Genomic DNA, 15963 nt, shown 5'->3' on the forward strand with positions numbered 1-15963 from the left:
ACTCACCGCAGTTCTACGTATCCTTAAATCAGATACCAAACTGCGTAGCTTACATATCTGAATAAGGACATTAGTTGCGCAAAATATCTATAGCTCTTCAAAAAATATCAAAATATTAAATTACAATACAAAGCTTTTTATTATAATAAAATTAAAGTCGTTTTTTTTATTGGAAACCAGAAATAATAATTATGCAGCTAACCTATTTTATTATCTGTTTACAAACTCTTAAGAAACATTAAAAAGGGCATTATACCAAAAAATTCATATTTTACTATTTGGCTTTCTTAACATCATTGGAAACATCCATACCAGCGTCTGAACTGGACCGTTTAGGAGGAGAATTAGTGTCAACAGAGTGAGTTTTGGCGATTAACTTTTTCTCTTTAACTTGAGCTGCTGGGACTTCAGAATTGCTTTTATTGGAATCAGTGTTTTTAGAAGCTTCCAAACTTAAAATTGCAGGGCTATCTTTTTTCTTCGATTGCTCCAACTCTGCTCGCACTCTAGCTAAGTTCTTTTCCAGCATGCTCAACTTCAACTTGTTACGCATCTCGAGTTCTTTTCGGATGTTATCTAGTTGTTTTTGATGCGACTGAGCAACTTGTTCCTCAACATCCTTCTGTAAAATTTCTCTGCGCTTTTCCCATTCCTTTTGCACAAAAGTAGTAAAGTCGGCAGTGGAAGTCGAAAAGTCAGATATGGACTCGTTGAAGATTACTTGAAATGTAACTGATAACATCTCTTCTGTCTTTTTTAAGTTTTCCAAATCTTTAGTATCAGCATGTACCGAAGCGGACTCTGCTTCCTCGGATGACACAACTGTCTCTTGCAAAGCTTTCACTTGATCTTGTAAAACCTGATTTTGTTTCCTGAGTAATTCGTTTTTCTGTAGCTCTTTTGCAATTCTCGAACGTAACCTCAAAACTTCCTGTTGCATGACTTTCTTCCTTTCCATTTCTTCTTCGTTGGGTATTTCAGTATCCTTACTGGTTCCCTCAGATTTATTACTATTTTGTCTGACCTTCTCAAGCTCCTCCTTCGTAGTATTTAAGATATCCATAATTTCACTTAGCTTTCGCTGTGTAGAAGATAGTTCTTCCTTAGTGCTATTGAATTCTTCCAGTGACACCGTACTTGGTTCAGACTGTGTAGTAGCAGTGGGGGTTGCAGAAGGTTTGTTGAGTTGTTCATTGAGCTGATGACATTCCGCAACCTTGGCTTCTAATTCAGAAGTCTTTTGCGAAAGTTGTTGACGTATTTGATTGTGCTTTTCTAAGCTCTTGTTAACTACCTGCTCATATTTAGTTCGCCAAGCAGCTGCTAGTTTTGTATTCTTCAACTCTAATTGTTCAATCTTGGATTGGTTTTGCGCTCTCTCATTTTCCAAATCTTCGCTTTTTGATTTAACAGTTTCCAATTCAGATTTCAAATGACCAATTTCTTGATTTAACTCCTCTATTAAGTTTTCTTTGGAAACAAGTTCATTCTTTAAGCGTGAAGCATCACTAGACGTAGATGTGCTACTGTTCAAAGATAGTAATATTTCTTGGTTATGACGCTTGTATTCTTCGTTGCTGTTTTCAAGCTTTTTTACAGCTGCTTTCTCTGTTTGAAGCTGTGATTCTAGTTGTTCTTTATTAAGTCTAAAATTCGCCAAATCAGTTTTAAGAGTTTCTATTTTCTCTCTTAACTCTGTGATAACTTCCTCGTTCCTTTCTAAATTTTCTCGGAGAGATTTGTTGCTCTCATTTAATAAAGCAACCATGTTTAGATAATTTGAACGTTCCCCAACGGATTCAGAAGTACTGCTAACATCCTTTTCCGTTATACCTCTTTGCAGATCGGCGATAACTCGATTCGATGATTCAACGGTTCGCTTGAGTTTCTTATTTTCAAGGAATAATAATTGTCGTTGGCATGAAATAATCTCCATTTCTTTGGATATACGCTTCACATGATTCTGTAAATCTGATAATCCTAATTTCATAACAGAATCTAAATCCGGGGATGGGCTAGTTATTTCTGCAAAGTTGAGATTGGAAGATTGAAGTTGGGTTAAAAGCATTGCGTTTTGCTTTTTGAGGACATAAACTTCCTGTCTCAAAGGATCTTCTTTTTCACTAATGGGAAAGGGCTGAGATTCGTTTATACCGGCCTTTAAGGCTATTTCTTTATTCAAATCTTCAACCTGTTCTAATGCCTTCGTGTAATCCTCGCGCAGTTTTTGAAGAGTCGATCTAGCATCGGCATGTCTTAAAAGTTCCTTTTCATAATCTTCACGAGTTTTTCTTAAATCTTCAGTTACCAACAACAACTGTTGTTTATAATCATTCTCCTTCTCTAAATGTTGCTTTTCAGCATTTCGGTGTGACGAAAGCTCATTGTTAAGATGCTTATTTTCCTCTAAAAGCAAGGCAACTCTTGTTTCGCTATCTTTAGTAATATTCTCACAGCGTAAAGAAGAAGAAGCTATCTCATCTTGTAGAATAACTATCCTTTGTTCAAGAGAAGTGATTTTTAAATGATTTTTTTCCAAGGACTCTGAAGTTTGCAATCGATACTCATCATACTCAGTTTTAACTCTTTCAACCATTTCTTCGGCGAGTTTGCTTGCGGCCTGTAACTGTTCAATATTCCTTAAAGAATAATTGTATTGGGATTCTAAGGAAGTATGTTTAGATTGCAAGTCACTAAGCGATGATTCTAGCAAAGCTTCCCTTTCGCTATAGGACGTATTTTTTTGCTGTGTAAACTTGGCTTCCAAAGTAGAAAATCTTTGTTTTTCAAGTTCAATGACGCCGTTTAATTCTTGGAGTTTTATTTCCATCATTTGTTGATTATCTAACAATTTCCTGTTGTCTTCACTTAACGATTGTTTTTCGAGCATTAATGTCTTAATCCTGCTGGAGTACTCAATTCCGCTCTTTTCCAAAGATTTCTGTAGAGAATGAAGATCATTACTCATCTTTTCATTTGACTCCTTCAACTTCTGCAAGGAAAGGCTTAAGCTTTCCTTCTCAGATTCAAATTTTACTTTTCTAGCAGCATCAGATAGCTGTTGCTGGTTAAGAAAAGTTTGAAGATCTGATACAAGACTCATTAGTCTCTCGCGCTCAGCCAAAAGTTTATCGTTTTCAGATATTAAACGCTCTTGCGTCCTTTTCCGTAAATCTTTTTCACCCTTCGAAGCATTTAGTTCACCTTTTAATCTTTCAGCAAGTGAGTTAACATGTAATAATTCTTCGGCAAATTTACTGGCTCTCTGATCCTGTCGACTAATTATATCCTGTAAATTTTGATTAATACTACGAAGCTCCTTGGCTTCCTTTTTAAAGGCTTCAACGTCATTATTAGCATTAGTTAATCTATCAGTAGATAACTGCTGCTGATATTTGGAATTTTCTAACTCTTTACGTATTGCTTCCATCTCACTCAACAAATCCTGATTTCGCTTAGACAAGGATTCCTGAATAGCTGTCATTTCGTTACGATAAACTTCGTAATTTTTCTCAAGTTCTCTTGTAGATTCATCAATGGATTTCATTTTGTCATCAATATTGCCCGCGGAAGAATTGTGAGACAAAATACTGCTTCGAGAAGTAGCTAACATTTCTTTCAGTAAATTTCGTTCATTAAGTAAGGACTCATTTTTTATTTTTGACGAATTTAACTCACTTTCCAAATTTTTGATTTGCTCTGAAAGTGTATTTGAATTTTCTTTAACTGCATTGGAAATTTGATATTGGACAGTTTGCTTTTGGATTTCAACATCGCATTCAAGGGCCCGCACTTTTTCCCGCAGTTCTAGAGTTTTCGAAACAGCTTCCTTTATAGATGAAAAATTAGCAAGCTCCTTGTTTACTAGTGTCTCAGATGCAGTAGAGGGATTTTGAGCGTATTCATCAAGCGCAACTTGCACAGTAGCGGGAACGTTTCTTGATTTAGTTTCATTCAAATGATCAAGTTCGGCCATGAGACAAATAACTTCTCGAGAAAGATCACTGCATTGAGTACGAGATGCGGTGAGCTGCAAGTAACAAGCTTCTTGGCGCATTTTGGTCGATAAAAGCTCTGCTTGTACTTTGGTTAGGTTGTTGTTAGATGTTTCCAAAGATTCGCTAAGAAAATTCATATAAATGTTATTCCTAACGATTTCACTCCTCTGTTGTTTGACAACTGGAATCCTTTGTTTAACTTGTTCACAAAATGAGGAGAATTTGTTAGTCAAGCGGTCTAGCTGAAGCTTTAAGCTAGAAACCTTCTGTTGGAGTTTCATATTGTCCGAATATACTTTCGTAAATGAAAATTCGGGATTTTGAACGGCGCTTAACTTTTGCGCCAAAGGAGAAAACAAACCTACACCAGCTGAAACAGAGGTATTTTTATTTTCTTTAACCACTTGTAGTTCACTAACTACACTATCATATTTCTCTTGCAGTTCCCGCAAACTATTCTCCGAAATCAATAGCTGTTGCTTGTTATTATTTAACTCTTCGGTCACATTATTGTATAGACTTTGTTGCGAAGTGAGCTTTTCTTGAAGTGCAGCAACCTCTGATTGCAACTCTGAAGATTTAGACTCCCAAAGAGCTGTAAGTCGTTTCTGAGTTTCCACTTCTTCTTCAAGTTCTTTGATTGAAGTGGGGTCGGTTTCAAGGATTTTTGATATGTTCCCATCGGAGGAATAATTGCTCCGCTTTTGCTCAAAAAGCTGTATTTTTTCGTTAAGCTCTGTATTCTGTTGGGCAAGCCCAGCAAGCTTTTTCTCCAAATCTTGAACTTGACGAGATGAAACTTCTAATTTTTCGCAAACTTTCGAATGATCTGATTGCAAACTAGCCAAATCAGAGACTAAAGCGCTTTTCTCCTGAACGAGTATCTCTTCCTTGACACGACTGCTACTGCTAGCAAACATGTGCTGTTTCTTTCTTTCTTCAATATCAGACAATGCTTGATGCGCACTCTGGACTTGCTCTCCTAAATGTGAATTTTCATTTTGTAGGGCTTCGATTTGATCTTTCGCGATTGAAAGCTGCTCAGAAGCAATCTTAGATTGCTCTTGTAATTCAGAGTTAGCCCTTCTAAGCGACTGGTTCTCAGTAGTCAATGCATCAAAGCGCTTATTTTGATTCTCCAAGTTGGTTTTCAGCGATTCGTTCTCATTTCTCAATACCGATATAAGATTACGTGATTCCTCTGCTTGATTATTAGAAGATTGAAGTTGTTGCTCAAGAAAGTTAATCTTCTTCGTAAGAACATTCTCCTTATGCTCATGGTTGACTTCTTGAAGGACAAGCTGATCCTTTAAAGCGTTTATGTCTTTAACCTTGGTTTTAATAGCAGATATAAATACAGCGAAACCATTGACAGACACCAGGGGTTTTATATCCTCAAAAGATACATCCAAAAACTCGTGTACCAGCTGAATATCATCTTCAAGTCCCCCCGAAGACATTTTCTAGCCTGGAATCAACGTTCGATGACTTATGAAGCACCAGTGTACGTATACGAGAAGTAAGTGATCAACCTCGATGTACAGAAATAATACCACGTTAGAAGAAATGCGACAATTACGTTGAGAAAAACAAATGAAGCAAATTTAAAAATTGTAATTACCGTGAGTATTAAAAAAAAAGCTAAATTTCTGTATTCTTCTCTATCACGCCTTGAACGTATCTTGAGTAGCAGTGCACTATTCGGACCTGTCGTCCACACAACACCAATTTTGGTGACTTTACTAATTATTTAATCAAATATCATCCTAGTGATGTTTGGACAAAACAATTCTTCCGGATTTGGAGGAGGAACCGGTGCTTTCGGTCAAAATAATCAACAAACTGGTGGGTTATTTGGTTCCAACTCCAATACTCCAGGGAACACTTTGTTTGGTTCCCAAAACACTTCTACAACTGGCTTTGGGCAGAACACTACTCAACCCTTGTTTGGATCAAATACGAACGGTGGACTATTTGGAAATAGAAACAACACTACCACGACTGGTGGCACAGGTTTTGGAATGTCCTCTGGGACAGGTATGTTTGGCCAATCCAATACTCCTGCTTTTGGAGGCACGAACAACGCCACAAATCCTAGTGGTGGTGGCCTCTTTGGATCAAATACCGCCAACAACAATGCAAATACTGGAACGTCATTTTCTTTTGGATCGAACGCTGGTTCAACAGGGTTCGGTAACACTGCATCGAATACTGGTACCGGTGGTGGCTTGTTTGGTTCTCAAAATAACGCTGGCAATACTGCTGGAAATACAGGTTTGGTTCGCAAGGTACTGGTGGTGGCTTGTTTGGTTCGTCCACTACACCCGCTACGACCAACGCTTTCGGAACCTCTGGATTTGTCTCAAGCAATGCAAACGCTGTGAATGGTACAGCTAACCCACCTTATGCGGTAACTTCTGAAAAAGACCCTCAAACAAACGGTACTAGTGTCTTCCAGTCTATAACTTGTATGCCCGCTTATAGATCTTATTCATTTGAAGAGTTGCGTTTACAAGACTATAATCAAGGACGACGTTTTGGCAATGCTTCTAGTACGAACACTACTTCTGCATTTGGTTCAACACCCGCATTTGGAGCTTCAACTACTCCGTTTGGTCAGAATTTGTCAGGTACCACAAATAATGCAACACCGTTTGGTACATCGAATGCTACTAATACCACTCCTGGTTCCGGTCTCTTTGGCGGTGGATCTGCATTTGGTAGTAACACTACCAATACAGGGTTTGGTTCTGGAACAAATAATGCATCCGGTGGGTTATTTGGTCAAAACAATAATACCACCTCAACTCCTTCAACCGGTCTTTTTGGTGGCTCTACATTTAATCAACAAAAACCAGCTTTTTCAGGTTTTGGCTCAACCACTAACACTACCAATACTGGTACAGGAACGGGTCTTTTTGGTTCAAATAACGCAACCAATACAGGAACAGGTCAAACTACGGGTGGCTTATTTGGTGGTGCTGCCACTGGTACGGGTACGGGATTTGGTTCTTCTACTGGGGGGTTTGGAAGCAACACGAATAACCAACCCAATTCAGGTACCATGGGTACAGGTTTGTTTGGTTTTGGCGCTAATAATAATACGGCAAATAATAACACCGCTCCAACATCTACTTTTGGTGGTAACAATAGTAGTAATTTTTCCTTTGGTGCCAATAATAATGCAGCCACTAAGCCTTCTGGATTCGGTTTTGGTTCCACGACCACTACTCCTGCCAGCGGAGGTTTTTCTTTTGGGCAAAATGCTAATAATGCTCCCAAGCCAGCTTTTGGATCCACTGCTACCACTGCTCCTAAACCAGCAGGGACAGGTTTGTTTGGTGGTTTAGGAGCCGGTGCTAATACCAACACAGCTACTAATGCTACCGGCACTGGCGGAAGTTTATTCGGAAATGCGAACACTGCGGGTTCTAACATGTTTGGATCAGCCAACTCCAGTACTCCTGGTACCGGTTTATTTGGCTCTACGCAAACGAATAATGCTACTTCCAATACCGGAACCGGGCTCTTTGGATCCAATAATGCAAACACAACCAATACCGGTGGTAGTTTGTTTAATAAGCCTTCTACTACAACTGGTGGTTTGTTTGGTAACACAACTGCTCAACAACCATCTACAACTACATCTGGATTATTTGGGGCTTCTAATACTAACAACCAAGCACAAACTTCAAATTTTGGTACTGGGTTATTTGGTGGATCTCAAGCTGGACAACAGCAACAACCATTACAGGCCAGTATAGACCAAAACCCTTACGGCAATAATCCCTTATTTTCAAGCACAACTTCACAAGTTGCACCAACTAGTATTCAGGAACCGATAGCTTCACCGTTGACTTCTAAACCGACTCCCAAAAAGGCAGCTTCTCTACCACAATTTTGGTTGTCACCTCGTTCGCATAATACTGCACGTTTGGCTTCTATTTCCTCTTTTGCCAAATCGGCTGTAATGAATTCAACAAGTGCTTCTGGTAAACCGAAATCACTACACCTGTTTGATTCGCTTAACGATGATGTGTTGCTGAGCGCCGATGCTTTTACTCCGAGACAAAACATAAAAAAGCTGGTTATTACCCACAAAATCTCCAAAGATGATATCCTGCAAAATGGTGTGAAAAATGGCAACGATGCCAAATCAGACTCAAAAGTACAAGAAAAAGCACCTCAAAATGAAGCAGATGGCTCTTTAAAGAAAGACGAACATGTAGTTCTATCTGACGATTACTGGATGAAACCCTCAATTGAGGAGCTTTCTAAGTATCCTAAAGAAAAATTATGTTCTGTCCATCAATTCTCTGTCGGTCGCACTGGCTATGGCCAAGTTGCATTTTTAAAACCCGTCGATTTGAGTGGATTCGAAAAGCTTGAAGACATACCTGGCAAGGTCGTTGTTTTTGAGAGAAAGATTTGCGCCGTATATCCTGTTGAGGGATCAAGTCCTCCTTTGGGTGAAGGCCTTAATGTTCCTGCCATAATTACACTTGAAAAAACCTGGCCATTATCTCGAGAGACTCGAGAGCCTATTAAGGATCCTCAGAACCCTAGATACATTCAACATGTAAAGAGACTTCATCGTATTAAAGATACCGAATTTATTGACTTTAATGACGGAAAATGGATCTTCAAGGTTCAGCATTTCTCTAGATACGGTTTGCTGGATGATGAAGAGGAAGAAAACGATATGTCATCAACTAGTAATGAAGCAGGTAATTTAAAAAAGTATGATCAACCAAACTTGAAAGTTTCGGGAAAAAATGATTCATTTGTTACTCACCATACACCAGGTGCATTTCCCAACGACAGTAAGAACAAGGAATTGAACCGCCATTTCCTAAAAGTTGATGATTCTGCCCCTTTGGATGATACTTTTATGTCCAAGAAAGTCAAACTTGATTTTTCTAGCGATTCAAATGTCTCAGAAAGAGGTGACTATGACGATAATGCAAAAAAAGTCGACGAGGTTATTTCTATCGAAAAAGTCGATGGATACTCGAAGGAAAATAACGTTCCACTTTCTGAAGATGACTTATCAAATTCTTCGGAATCTTCTAATGAATCCGTTTATAGCCTAGTAGAAGAGTCTGATGCTAGTTTGGCAGCAGACAATATGGATATTGAGGATATTAGCGAGGAGTCGGACAGGGAGGAACTGTCTTCTATGCGTTTTGGAGCCCAAGATTTTCATGGGCTTGTCGTTACAGATAATTGGAGAGACCAATTAAATTTGAGTGTTCAACGCTCGGCTTTAATAAAAGCTGCTTTTCCTGAAAGTCAATCAAATGCAAATTTAAAAAACTCTAGAGGTATATATTATAACGAACATGATTTAGTGACGGACATTTTTGGAAATCAAAACCTCGACACCGATAGACCTTGGCAATCTTTAGATAAGCCGGGGGCTTTCATACCCTCAAAATTTCATTTTACTGCCAACGGATCATGTATATACGTGCTGAAATCTTCGGATGTAAAAATAAGATCGATATATGATTTTATACCTACCAAAGATCCAAATGGCACGAAGTTGTTAGAGTATCAGCTCGATCAAACAGAAGTTTACTTGGATTTGAGTGGGACCCATGCTGCTTCACCTCGTTCATCTATGACTGTCAAACCTTTATCGCTATGTTCTTCTGGATATGAAAGCATAGTGTGGGATCTGACTTCAATTCTATTTGACCCAAAAAACTACTCCTTGCCTTCAGAACTCTCATCAGAGGCTCGTGAAGTTCTTTATCAAAAGCTTGTACGGGAATCTTTATCTGAATGGATTACTAAGACACTTGAGCATGAAACAACTACATTAGCAAAGGAAGCCGAAACATCAGAAGAACGTATTTACATTTTGTTAACAGGAAACCTTATTGGTCAGGCTTGTGAGGAAGCGGTCCAATCCCAAAATAATCGTTTATCCACGCTTATACCTTTAGTCAATAGTGATGTAGATATCCAGCAAGAGGTGAAACAGCAATTGGAGGAATGGAGAAAACACGGTGATTTACCCTTCATCAATAAATTTACAAGACTAATATTCGAATTGCTTTCTGGTAATACTGATATTGCTGAAGGCTGTGGGACTAAAGGAGATGAGGATTATGTTCAATCTATACCCATTACAAAAAATATGACCTGGTTAAGAGCATTCGGCTTAAAGTTGTGGTACAACACTGATATTAGTATAGGTGAAGCTATGCAATTGTATGTTGAGTCTTTGCAAAAGTTTCCTGAAATCATGCAGAAACCAATCGCCACTAGTGCTGTGCAAGGTATTGAAGTATATGACATTATTTATCTTTTGCTCAAAGCGTATGCTATGGGCACTAGTTTAGAAGAACTTACTATACCGGAAAGCGCTAAATGTTCGCCGCTGAATTACAGAGTAGTATGGCAATTGGCAATTTACTTATCGAAAGCTAGATCCTTATGTGACTTTTCAGATAGAGTGGTGGATATTAACATGGCTGAAGATCTAAAACCTATTAGTGTTCATTCTGATCAATTGACTCTGGCATATGCTTCCCAGTTGGAAGCATCAGGGCAATGGTTATGGTCATTATTTGTTTTATTGCATTTGGAGAATGTAGAAACCCGAACATCGACTATCACTTCATGTTTAGCACGAAACCTTCGTGGGGGATTAGGTGCTGGTGCTGTTGAAATGATTGAAAAGTTATGTATCCCTGAATCCTGGTTAAACGAGGCCAAAGCGTTGTATGCACGTTATGTTGGTGATCACTTAAACGAGCTTTATTTCCTTCAGGAAGCTGCTTTGTATGAAGATGCGCATAAGGTGTTGTTGGATACCTTGGCTCCACAGGCTGTTATAAGTGGTAATAAGACACAATTGAAAAAAGCACTAGAAGGATTTAATGGGCAAACAGATGGGTTGGCTTCTTGGAGATTTGGAGGTCAAATTTATTCCGATTATTTGGATCTTTTAGAAGGTAACTTTGATGCTAATCAAGAGCTAAAGCTTTTTACACTTCGTAAAATTAGCGTAGCATTGAAAGAATTGAATGCTACTAATTTGTTACAAAAGGCTGCTTTGCACAAAATTTCGCGGTTTGTTAACGCGCTTTGTAATGAAGAGTCACTTACGGATGCTATATGTAATCTCCCCTTACCACTTGCTGACAGTCTAGCGAATTTACAAAATATATCTGTGCAATTTTGATTTAGTATTCTAGATTGGTTTATACGATGAATTAGAAAAAAAATCTATATTTAATGAAATCGGAATATATGTTCTGAGTTCAACGTCTTTTGTAAATAATGAATGAATATATATTTTTGTTGGCTTTAACTTCTTTAAACATTTATTAAATGACACCAATAATAGTAATTGTTCTCTTGCTTTAAGCTACTTGTTCGTTGTTCTATAATGAAGTTAGTGGATTCATTAGCAACTACAAGAAACACCTCTCTCTAAACGCGCAATCATTCATAAGGATTTTGTAGGTATAATACCAACCTTAGATCCATAAAGAGAAGATAATTTAAACGATGAGTACTCCTACTACTGTTTATCGGTCACTTTTGCGTCAATTGCGCGAGATGGTAAGTATTTTGAAGTATGGGGCGAAGCATTAATAGTCTTCAGAATGTAATATATAAGACCAGTACCCTCAAACAAAAGAAAGGATTCACTAAGACCCAAAAAGACTTCTTAGTATATACCAAAGCTTGTCTTAGAAATAACAAGGTTGAGCAGCTATCAAAATTTCAAGAGGTGGTTGCATTTTTGAAATCGGGAAATCAACATGAACTGTTATTTAATCGCCATCATCCGTTAGCAAATGTAAATGAACTTGAAAAAGTAAAGCTTGCTGCTAGACGTGTAGGATTGGAAAGCCCCGAGTAAGCTGATGTCCAAAAGTGGTGAATTGATGATTTATCTGACGATATACTCGACTGCCTTTTCCGTTATAGAGCTTATTAAAAAATTTCAAGGGTGTACTTTATCTCAATTTTGCGCATTAAAAATTTACTTTTTCCGCAAAACCTCGTCCGAAATTACTCGTTAGTTTTTTTGAACTGTTTCTTAGTGATGTCTTTTACTACATGCTAATAACGAAATTCTGAATTCTTTGTGACCAAAAAAATATATTTTTTAACACTTGAGTTATGCTATGCTCTGTGCTTTATGGAAGTTTAAAATTATCACCCTTACTACTTGTACCGGAAGATTTTTAAATGAGCGTCCTAATGCTCCTGAATTAATATATACAAGAGTCAGGATAGGCAAGTACTTACGGAAAGGAAATGAAATTTTTGGAATTCTCTTTTTTGTCCTGCTAAAATTGCAATATATTAGAAATGGTCTTATGAAAAACACTTAAGAATATCATATTTAGTTGTAAACCCATTTTAATGAATTTTTGAAAAGAACTTTAGAAAATATGTGCCAGTATAAAGATTGAGTTTCAATTATCAATTAATGAAAAGCAAATTGAAAAGTTATTCCTAATGCCATAAAAAGGCGAACAATTTTAACATCGTAAATAAAAGTAAGTAACAATACCATGATGTTACTTGAAAAAGTAAATCATCGCCAAGATACAAAATGTCAATCTACCAAGATCAGATTCGTCCTCAAATTGGTTTTGTTTGCTACAGGCTATTAAAGTAGTACAATTGTTTGTTGAAGGTATGCTCGTTTGTTAAAAATAATATAATTTGATTTCCTGCAATTTTGGCGGGTATACTTTTCGAGTCTGCATTATAACATGCGCATGTAGTATAAAATATAATGTTTCACATCTATTTGACAATTGACACTAACTTGAAAAAGATCCTAACCCTTTAAAATTTTGAAAACCTTCACAAAAAAATTGACTTCTATTTCCTGCGACTAAGAGTGTTCTGATTGAAATTGACATTAGTAGGGGAAATTATAATTAATATCTTTCATATCAAGACACTTTAAATTTTAATTCTATTTGATTTTGATTTCCTTGCGTTTTTAATGCGCTAACGGCAAACGTTCATTGATTTCATAAAAAAGTTTCGTCGGGTTCTATACACCTCAGGTTTTCAACCAATATTAATATATAATTTGAAAATATATCTATCCTTTTTGCTACGATGAGTGAACCGGCTGTTGTCTCTATCCTCGATACGGATCTTTACAAACTCACCATGCTTCAAGCCGTTTTAGAGCATTATCCGGATGCTCAAGTATCATATAAGTATACAAACCGGTCCCCAAAAATGGCATTAAATCAGGAGGCTTATAACTGGTTACGGGAACAAATAAGAGGCTTACGGAATTTACATTTACTTCCTGAAGAAGAGCAATGGCTTCGCAAGAACTGTCCTTATTTAAAGGAATCATTTTATGAATTCATGCATGAGTTCGAATTTGATCCTGAAAATTCAATTTCCCTTAATTATGATTCTGAAACTAAGGATCTCTCAATCTTTATTCACGGCCTCTGGAAGAATACCATTTTTTATGAAATTCCACTGCTTGCTCTCGTCTCAGAATCTTATTTTAAATTTGTCGATAAGGACTGGTCACCTGAGGGTCAGTTTGAAAAAGCTTACGAGAAGGGTAAGCGTCTCATCCGAGCCGGATGTGCCTTTACTGACTTTGGCACTCGTCGTCGTCGTGATCCTCACACCCAGGAAATTGTTCTCCAAGGTCTCATGAAAGCACAAGAGGATTTTAAGGGCCCTGGAAGTTTCCTTGGTACATCTAATGTTTACTTCGCCGCCAAATATAATCTAAATGTCTCTGGTACGGTTGCTCACGAGTGGTATATGGGCATTGCAGCTATTACTCAAAATTATAAACAAGCAAATCGTATTGCTTCCTTAAAGTGGGTCCAAACTTTTGGTACTAGTCTTTTAATAGCCTTAACGGATACATTCTCTACTGATGTGTTTCTCAAATCTTTTACAGCCAATTCTGCCGACGATTTAGCCAATGTTTTCCATGGTGTTCGTCAAGATAGCGGTTGTGCTGAGGAATACATTGAAAAAGTCGTAAAGCACTATAAATCAATAGGTGTCGATCCTTCCACAAAAGTAATTGTTCATAGCGATGCTTTAAATGTTGACAGATGTATCGAACTGTACAAATACTGCGAGAAATGTGGCATTAAGTCTGCATTTGGCATCGGCACAAATCTTACCAGCGACTTCCAAAAAGTTTCCAATCCCAGTGAAGTGAGCAAACCTATGAATATTGTTATTAAGCTTTTTTCCGCTGAAGGAACTAAAGCAGTGAAGATTAGTGACGATATCATGAAAAATACTGGTGATCGTGATGCTGTTATTCAAGCCAAGCATCAATTATGCCTCCCTATAGCATAAGCCATTTCTTTTATTTTCGAGCGTTTCTGCAGTACTAATCTTGGTTTTTTTTTTCTTATTTTTTGATAGATAGACAGAGTTTGAGGCTCTCTTTTATTGAGCTGCATTTCATAAGGCGTGACTTAGAGTAAACATAAAACTCACACTTGAAAATCTTCATTTTCTTTTCTGCTTAGCATATCTGTTTCGTTATCTATATTGATAGTTTAATGCTAAAGGTAATCATTTAGTCTAAGATGTGTTTGTAAACTAACGGTATGCAATTCTTTAATTTTATATGGCAAACGTGTTTTTTTACTTTGCTTGTTTAACGAAGGAATAATATAAAACAACTAAGAAAAGGAGAAAATAAGAAAACAGGGACAACGTTTTAGTCGGTAATAGTAAAAAGTCATATCATTAACTGCTTTTATTCAAGAAAAAAGAGGGGAATAGTTTATAACAAGATAGAAAAAAAAATAACCTCAAGTATGACCAGTTACAAAATGCTCTGGCGTCTCATAAGATTAAGGTACGACTTTGACGCCCATGCTTTTAGCTGTTCCAATGACACTTTTACAAAGAGAAAGAAGCTCTATTCCTTGTAAGCTTGGATCAGTACTTTTCAATTTGGCAATTTCATATATATGCTTCAAGCTTAATTGTCCCTTTATATCATGTAATGGGGAACTTGAACCTTTTTCAAGGTCGAGGGTTTTAGAGATTAACCAACTGGTTGGAGGAGTATGTATAGTGAAAGTAAATGTTCTTTGAGGTGTGACAGTAATTTTACAAGGCACTGGGGTATTTGGCATCCAACCTGCCGTCCGCGCATTAAATTCTTTACAAAAGTCTATGCTCTTCAACCCGCGAGCACCAAGGGCAGGTCCAATTGGAGGCGTAGGCGTAGCTTTTCCTGCCGGTACAATTAATTTTATGATTGTCGTTCTAGTAGAAGCCATAAGGTTAAAGAAGAAAATACAGTTGTAAGTTGTATGTCTCTCATGCAATAAAGTAACATGTTCTTCCTTAAAAATAATTGTAATTAGAATAATAACTAATTTGAAATATTTGGGTGAATTAATTGTAATGTGTTTACTTATTTGTAATATTAAAGCTTTTAATAGCAGTCAGAAAAATTCCCGAATAGACCAAATGTGTCCTTCTCTTCTGCTTGATTGAATAGAAGTAAAAGTATTGACATTAAATAGGCAACTCAGATAAATGGAAAAGACGTTTTCATAAACGTTGTTCGTTTTAGGATTTTTTTGAAAAATTTTAGTTGATTTTTGAATCTCAAATACGGATTAGTTAAAATGTCGCAAAATTTTTCATTTGTTGAACAACAATAGCGCTGAATTGAAGCCGTTTAAAAGAAGCAAACCAAAATTTAGCTACATAGCTTTTCAAAGTTAACTCCTTACTATCAATTAATATATTAAGTTTTTAGGGATTGGCAAATATCCTAACTAAAAAGCATGATTATTTCATTTGAATCACAAGCTGAAATTAAATGGTCTTTTCTCAGCTATTTTATTACTTTCAATAAACATTTTACATACCATTTTATGGTAAACAAAGTAAAACACATGTTTACTGGAAGTCACAGTCTGTCACTAGCACATGCCATCGATATGTTTCTTTTTCC

General features: G+C 37.1%; 5 protein-coding genes and 5 long non-coding RNA genes across 10 annotated transcripts, besides 1 other annotated feature; 6 read left to right on the plus strand and 4 right to left on the minus strand.

The window, feature by feature from the left end:
* Window positions 1–54: part of an LONG TERMINAL REPEAT that runs on past the window's edge.
* A 91-nt stretch (window positions 55–145) lies between these two features.
* SPOM_SPNCRNA.3429 lies at window positions 146–5573 on the plus strand. Its single transcript, NR_192794.1, has one exon. It is a non-coding gene; the product is annotated as a non-coding RNA (long non-coding RNA).
* Window positions 190–5510, minus strand: alm1 (nucleoporin Alm1). The gene has a single exon (NM_001019516.3). The coding sequence runs from the start codon at window positions 5456–5458 to the stop codon at window positions 275–277; it is 5184 nt and encodes a 1727-aa protein (NP_594092.1). The 5' UTR covers window positions 5459–5510; the 3' UTR covers window positions 190–274.
* Window positions 5574–5707: 134 nt separating the features above from the next.
* On the plus strand, window positions 5708–11193 carry nup189 (nucleoporin Nup98 and Nup96; the record flags this gene model as incomplete). The annotated part of the gene is given in 2 exon segments (NM_001430997.1): window positions 5708–6272; window positions 6272–11193. Coding segments are annotated over 2 exon segments (5424 nt in total). The 5' UTR covers window positions 5708–5770.
* On the minus strand, window positions 10244–11013 carry SPOM_SPNCRNA.3430. The gene has a single exon (NR_192795.1). It is a non-coding gene; the product is annotated as a non-coding RNA (long non-coding RNA).
* Window positions 11181–11965, minus strand: SPOM_SPNCRNA.894. The gene has a single exon (NR_151280.1). It is a non-coding gene; the product is annotated as a non-coding RNA (long non-coding RNA).
* On the plus strand, window positions 11523–11880 carry fmc1 (F1F0 ATP synthase assembly factor Fmc1; the record flags this gene model as incomplete). Its single annotated transcript, NM_001356103.1, has 2 exons — window positions 11523–11576; window positions 11620–11880. 2 exons carry the CDS (start codon window positions 11523–11525, stop codon window positions 11878–11880), a joined length of 315 nt encoding a protein of 104 aa, NP_001343115.1.
* Window positions 11966–12591: 626 nt separating the features above from the next.
* On the plus strand, window positions 12592–14564 carry npt1 (nicotinate phosphoribosyltransferase). Its single transcript, NM_001356104.2, has 2 exons — window positions 12592–12666; window positions 12811–14564. Exon 2 carries the CDS (start codon window positions 13104–13106, stop codon window positions 14334–14336), a length of 1233 nt encoding a protein of 410 aa, NP_001342932.1. The 5' UTR covers window positions 12592–12666; window positions 12811–13103; the 3' UTR covers window positions 14337–14564.
* A 140-nt stretch (window positions 14565–14704) lies between these two features.
* Window positions 14705–15283, minus strand: mrpl19 (mitochondrial 54S ribosomal protein uL11m). Its single transcript, NM_001019519.3, has one exon. It carries the CDS (start codon window positions 15275–15277, stop codon window positions 14843–14845), a length of 435 nt encoding a protein of 144 aa, NP_594095.1. The 5' UTR covers window positions 15278–15283; the 3' UTR covers window positions 14705–14842.
* Window positions 15022–15311, plus strand: SPOM_SPNCRNA.3431. Its single transcript, NR_192796.1, has one exon. It is a non-coding gene; the product is annotated as a non-coding RNA (long non-coding RNA).
* Window positions 15312–15436: 125 nt separating this feature from the next.
* SPOM_SPNCRNA.3432 lies at window positions 15437–15697 on the plus strand. The gene has a single exon (NR_192797.1). It is a non-coding gene; the product is annotated as a non-coding RNA (long non-coding RNA).
* The last annotated feature ends 266 nt before the right edge of the window (window positions 15698–15963 follow it).

The sequence above is a fragment of the Schizosaccharomyces pombe genome (genome assembly GCF_000002945.2).
Source record: "Schizosaccharomyces pombe strain 972h- genome assembly, chromosome: I".
NCBI classification, from domain to species: Eukaryota; Fungi; Ascomycota; class Schizosaccharomycetes; order Schizosaccharomycetales; family Schizosaccharomycetaceae; genus Schizosaccharomyces; species Schizosaccharomyces pombe.

Excerpts from the sequence above, each read along its gene's own strand:
- alm1 (NM_001019516.3), bottom strand. The coding sequence starts at position 5,458 with ATGTCTTCGGGGGGACTTGAAGATGATATTCAGCTGGTACACGAGTTT.
- npt1 (NM_001356104.2), top strand. The coding sequence starts at position 13,104 with ATGAGTGAACCGGCTGTTGTCTCTATCCTCGATACGGATCTTTACAAA.
- mrpl19 (NM_001019519.3), bottom strand. The coding sequence starts at position 15,277 with ATGGCTTCTACTAGAACGACAATCATAAAATTAATTGTACCGGCAGGA.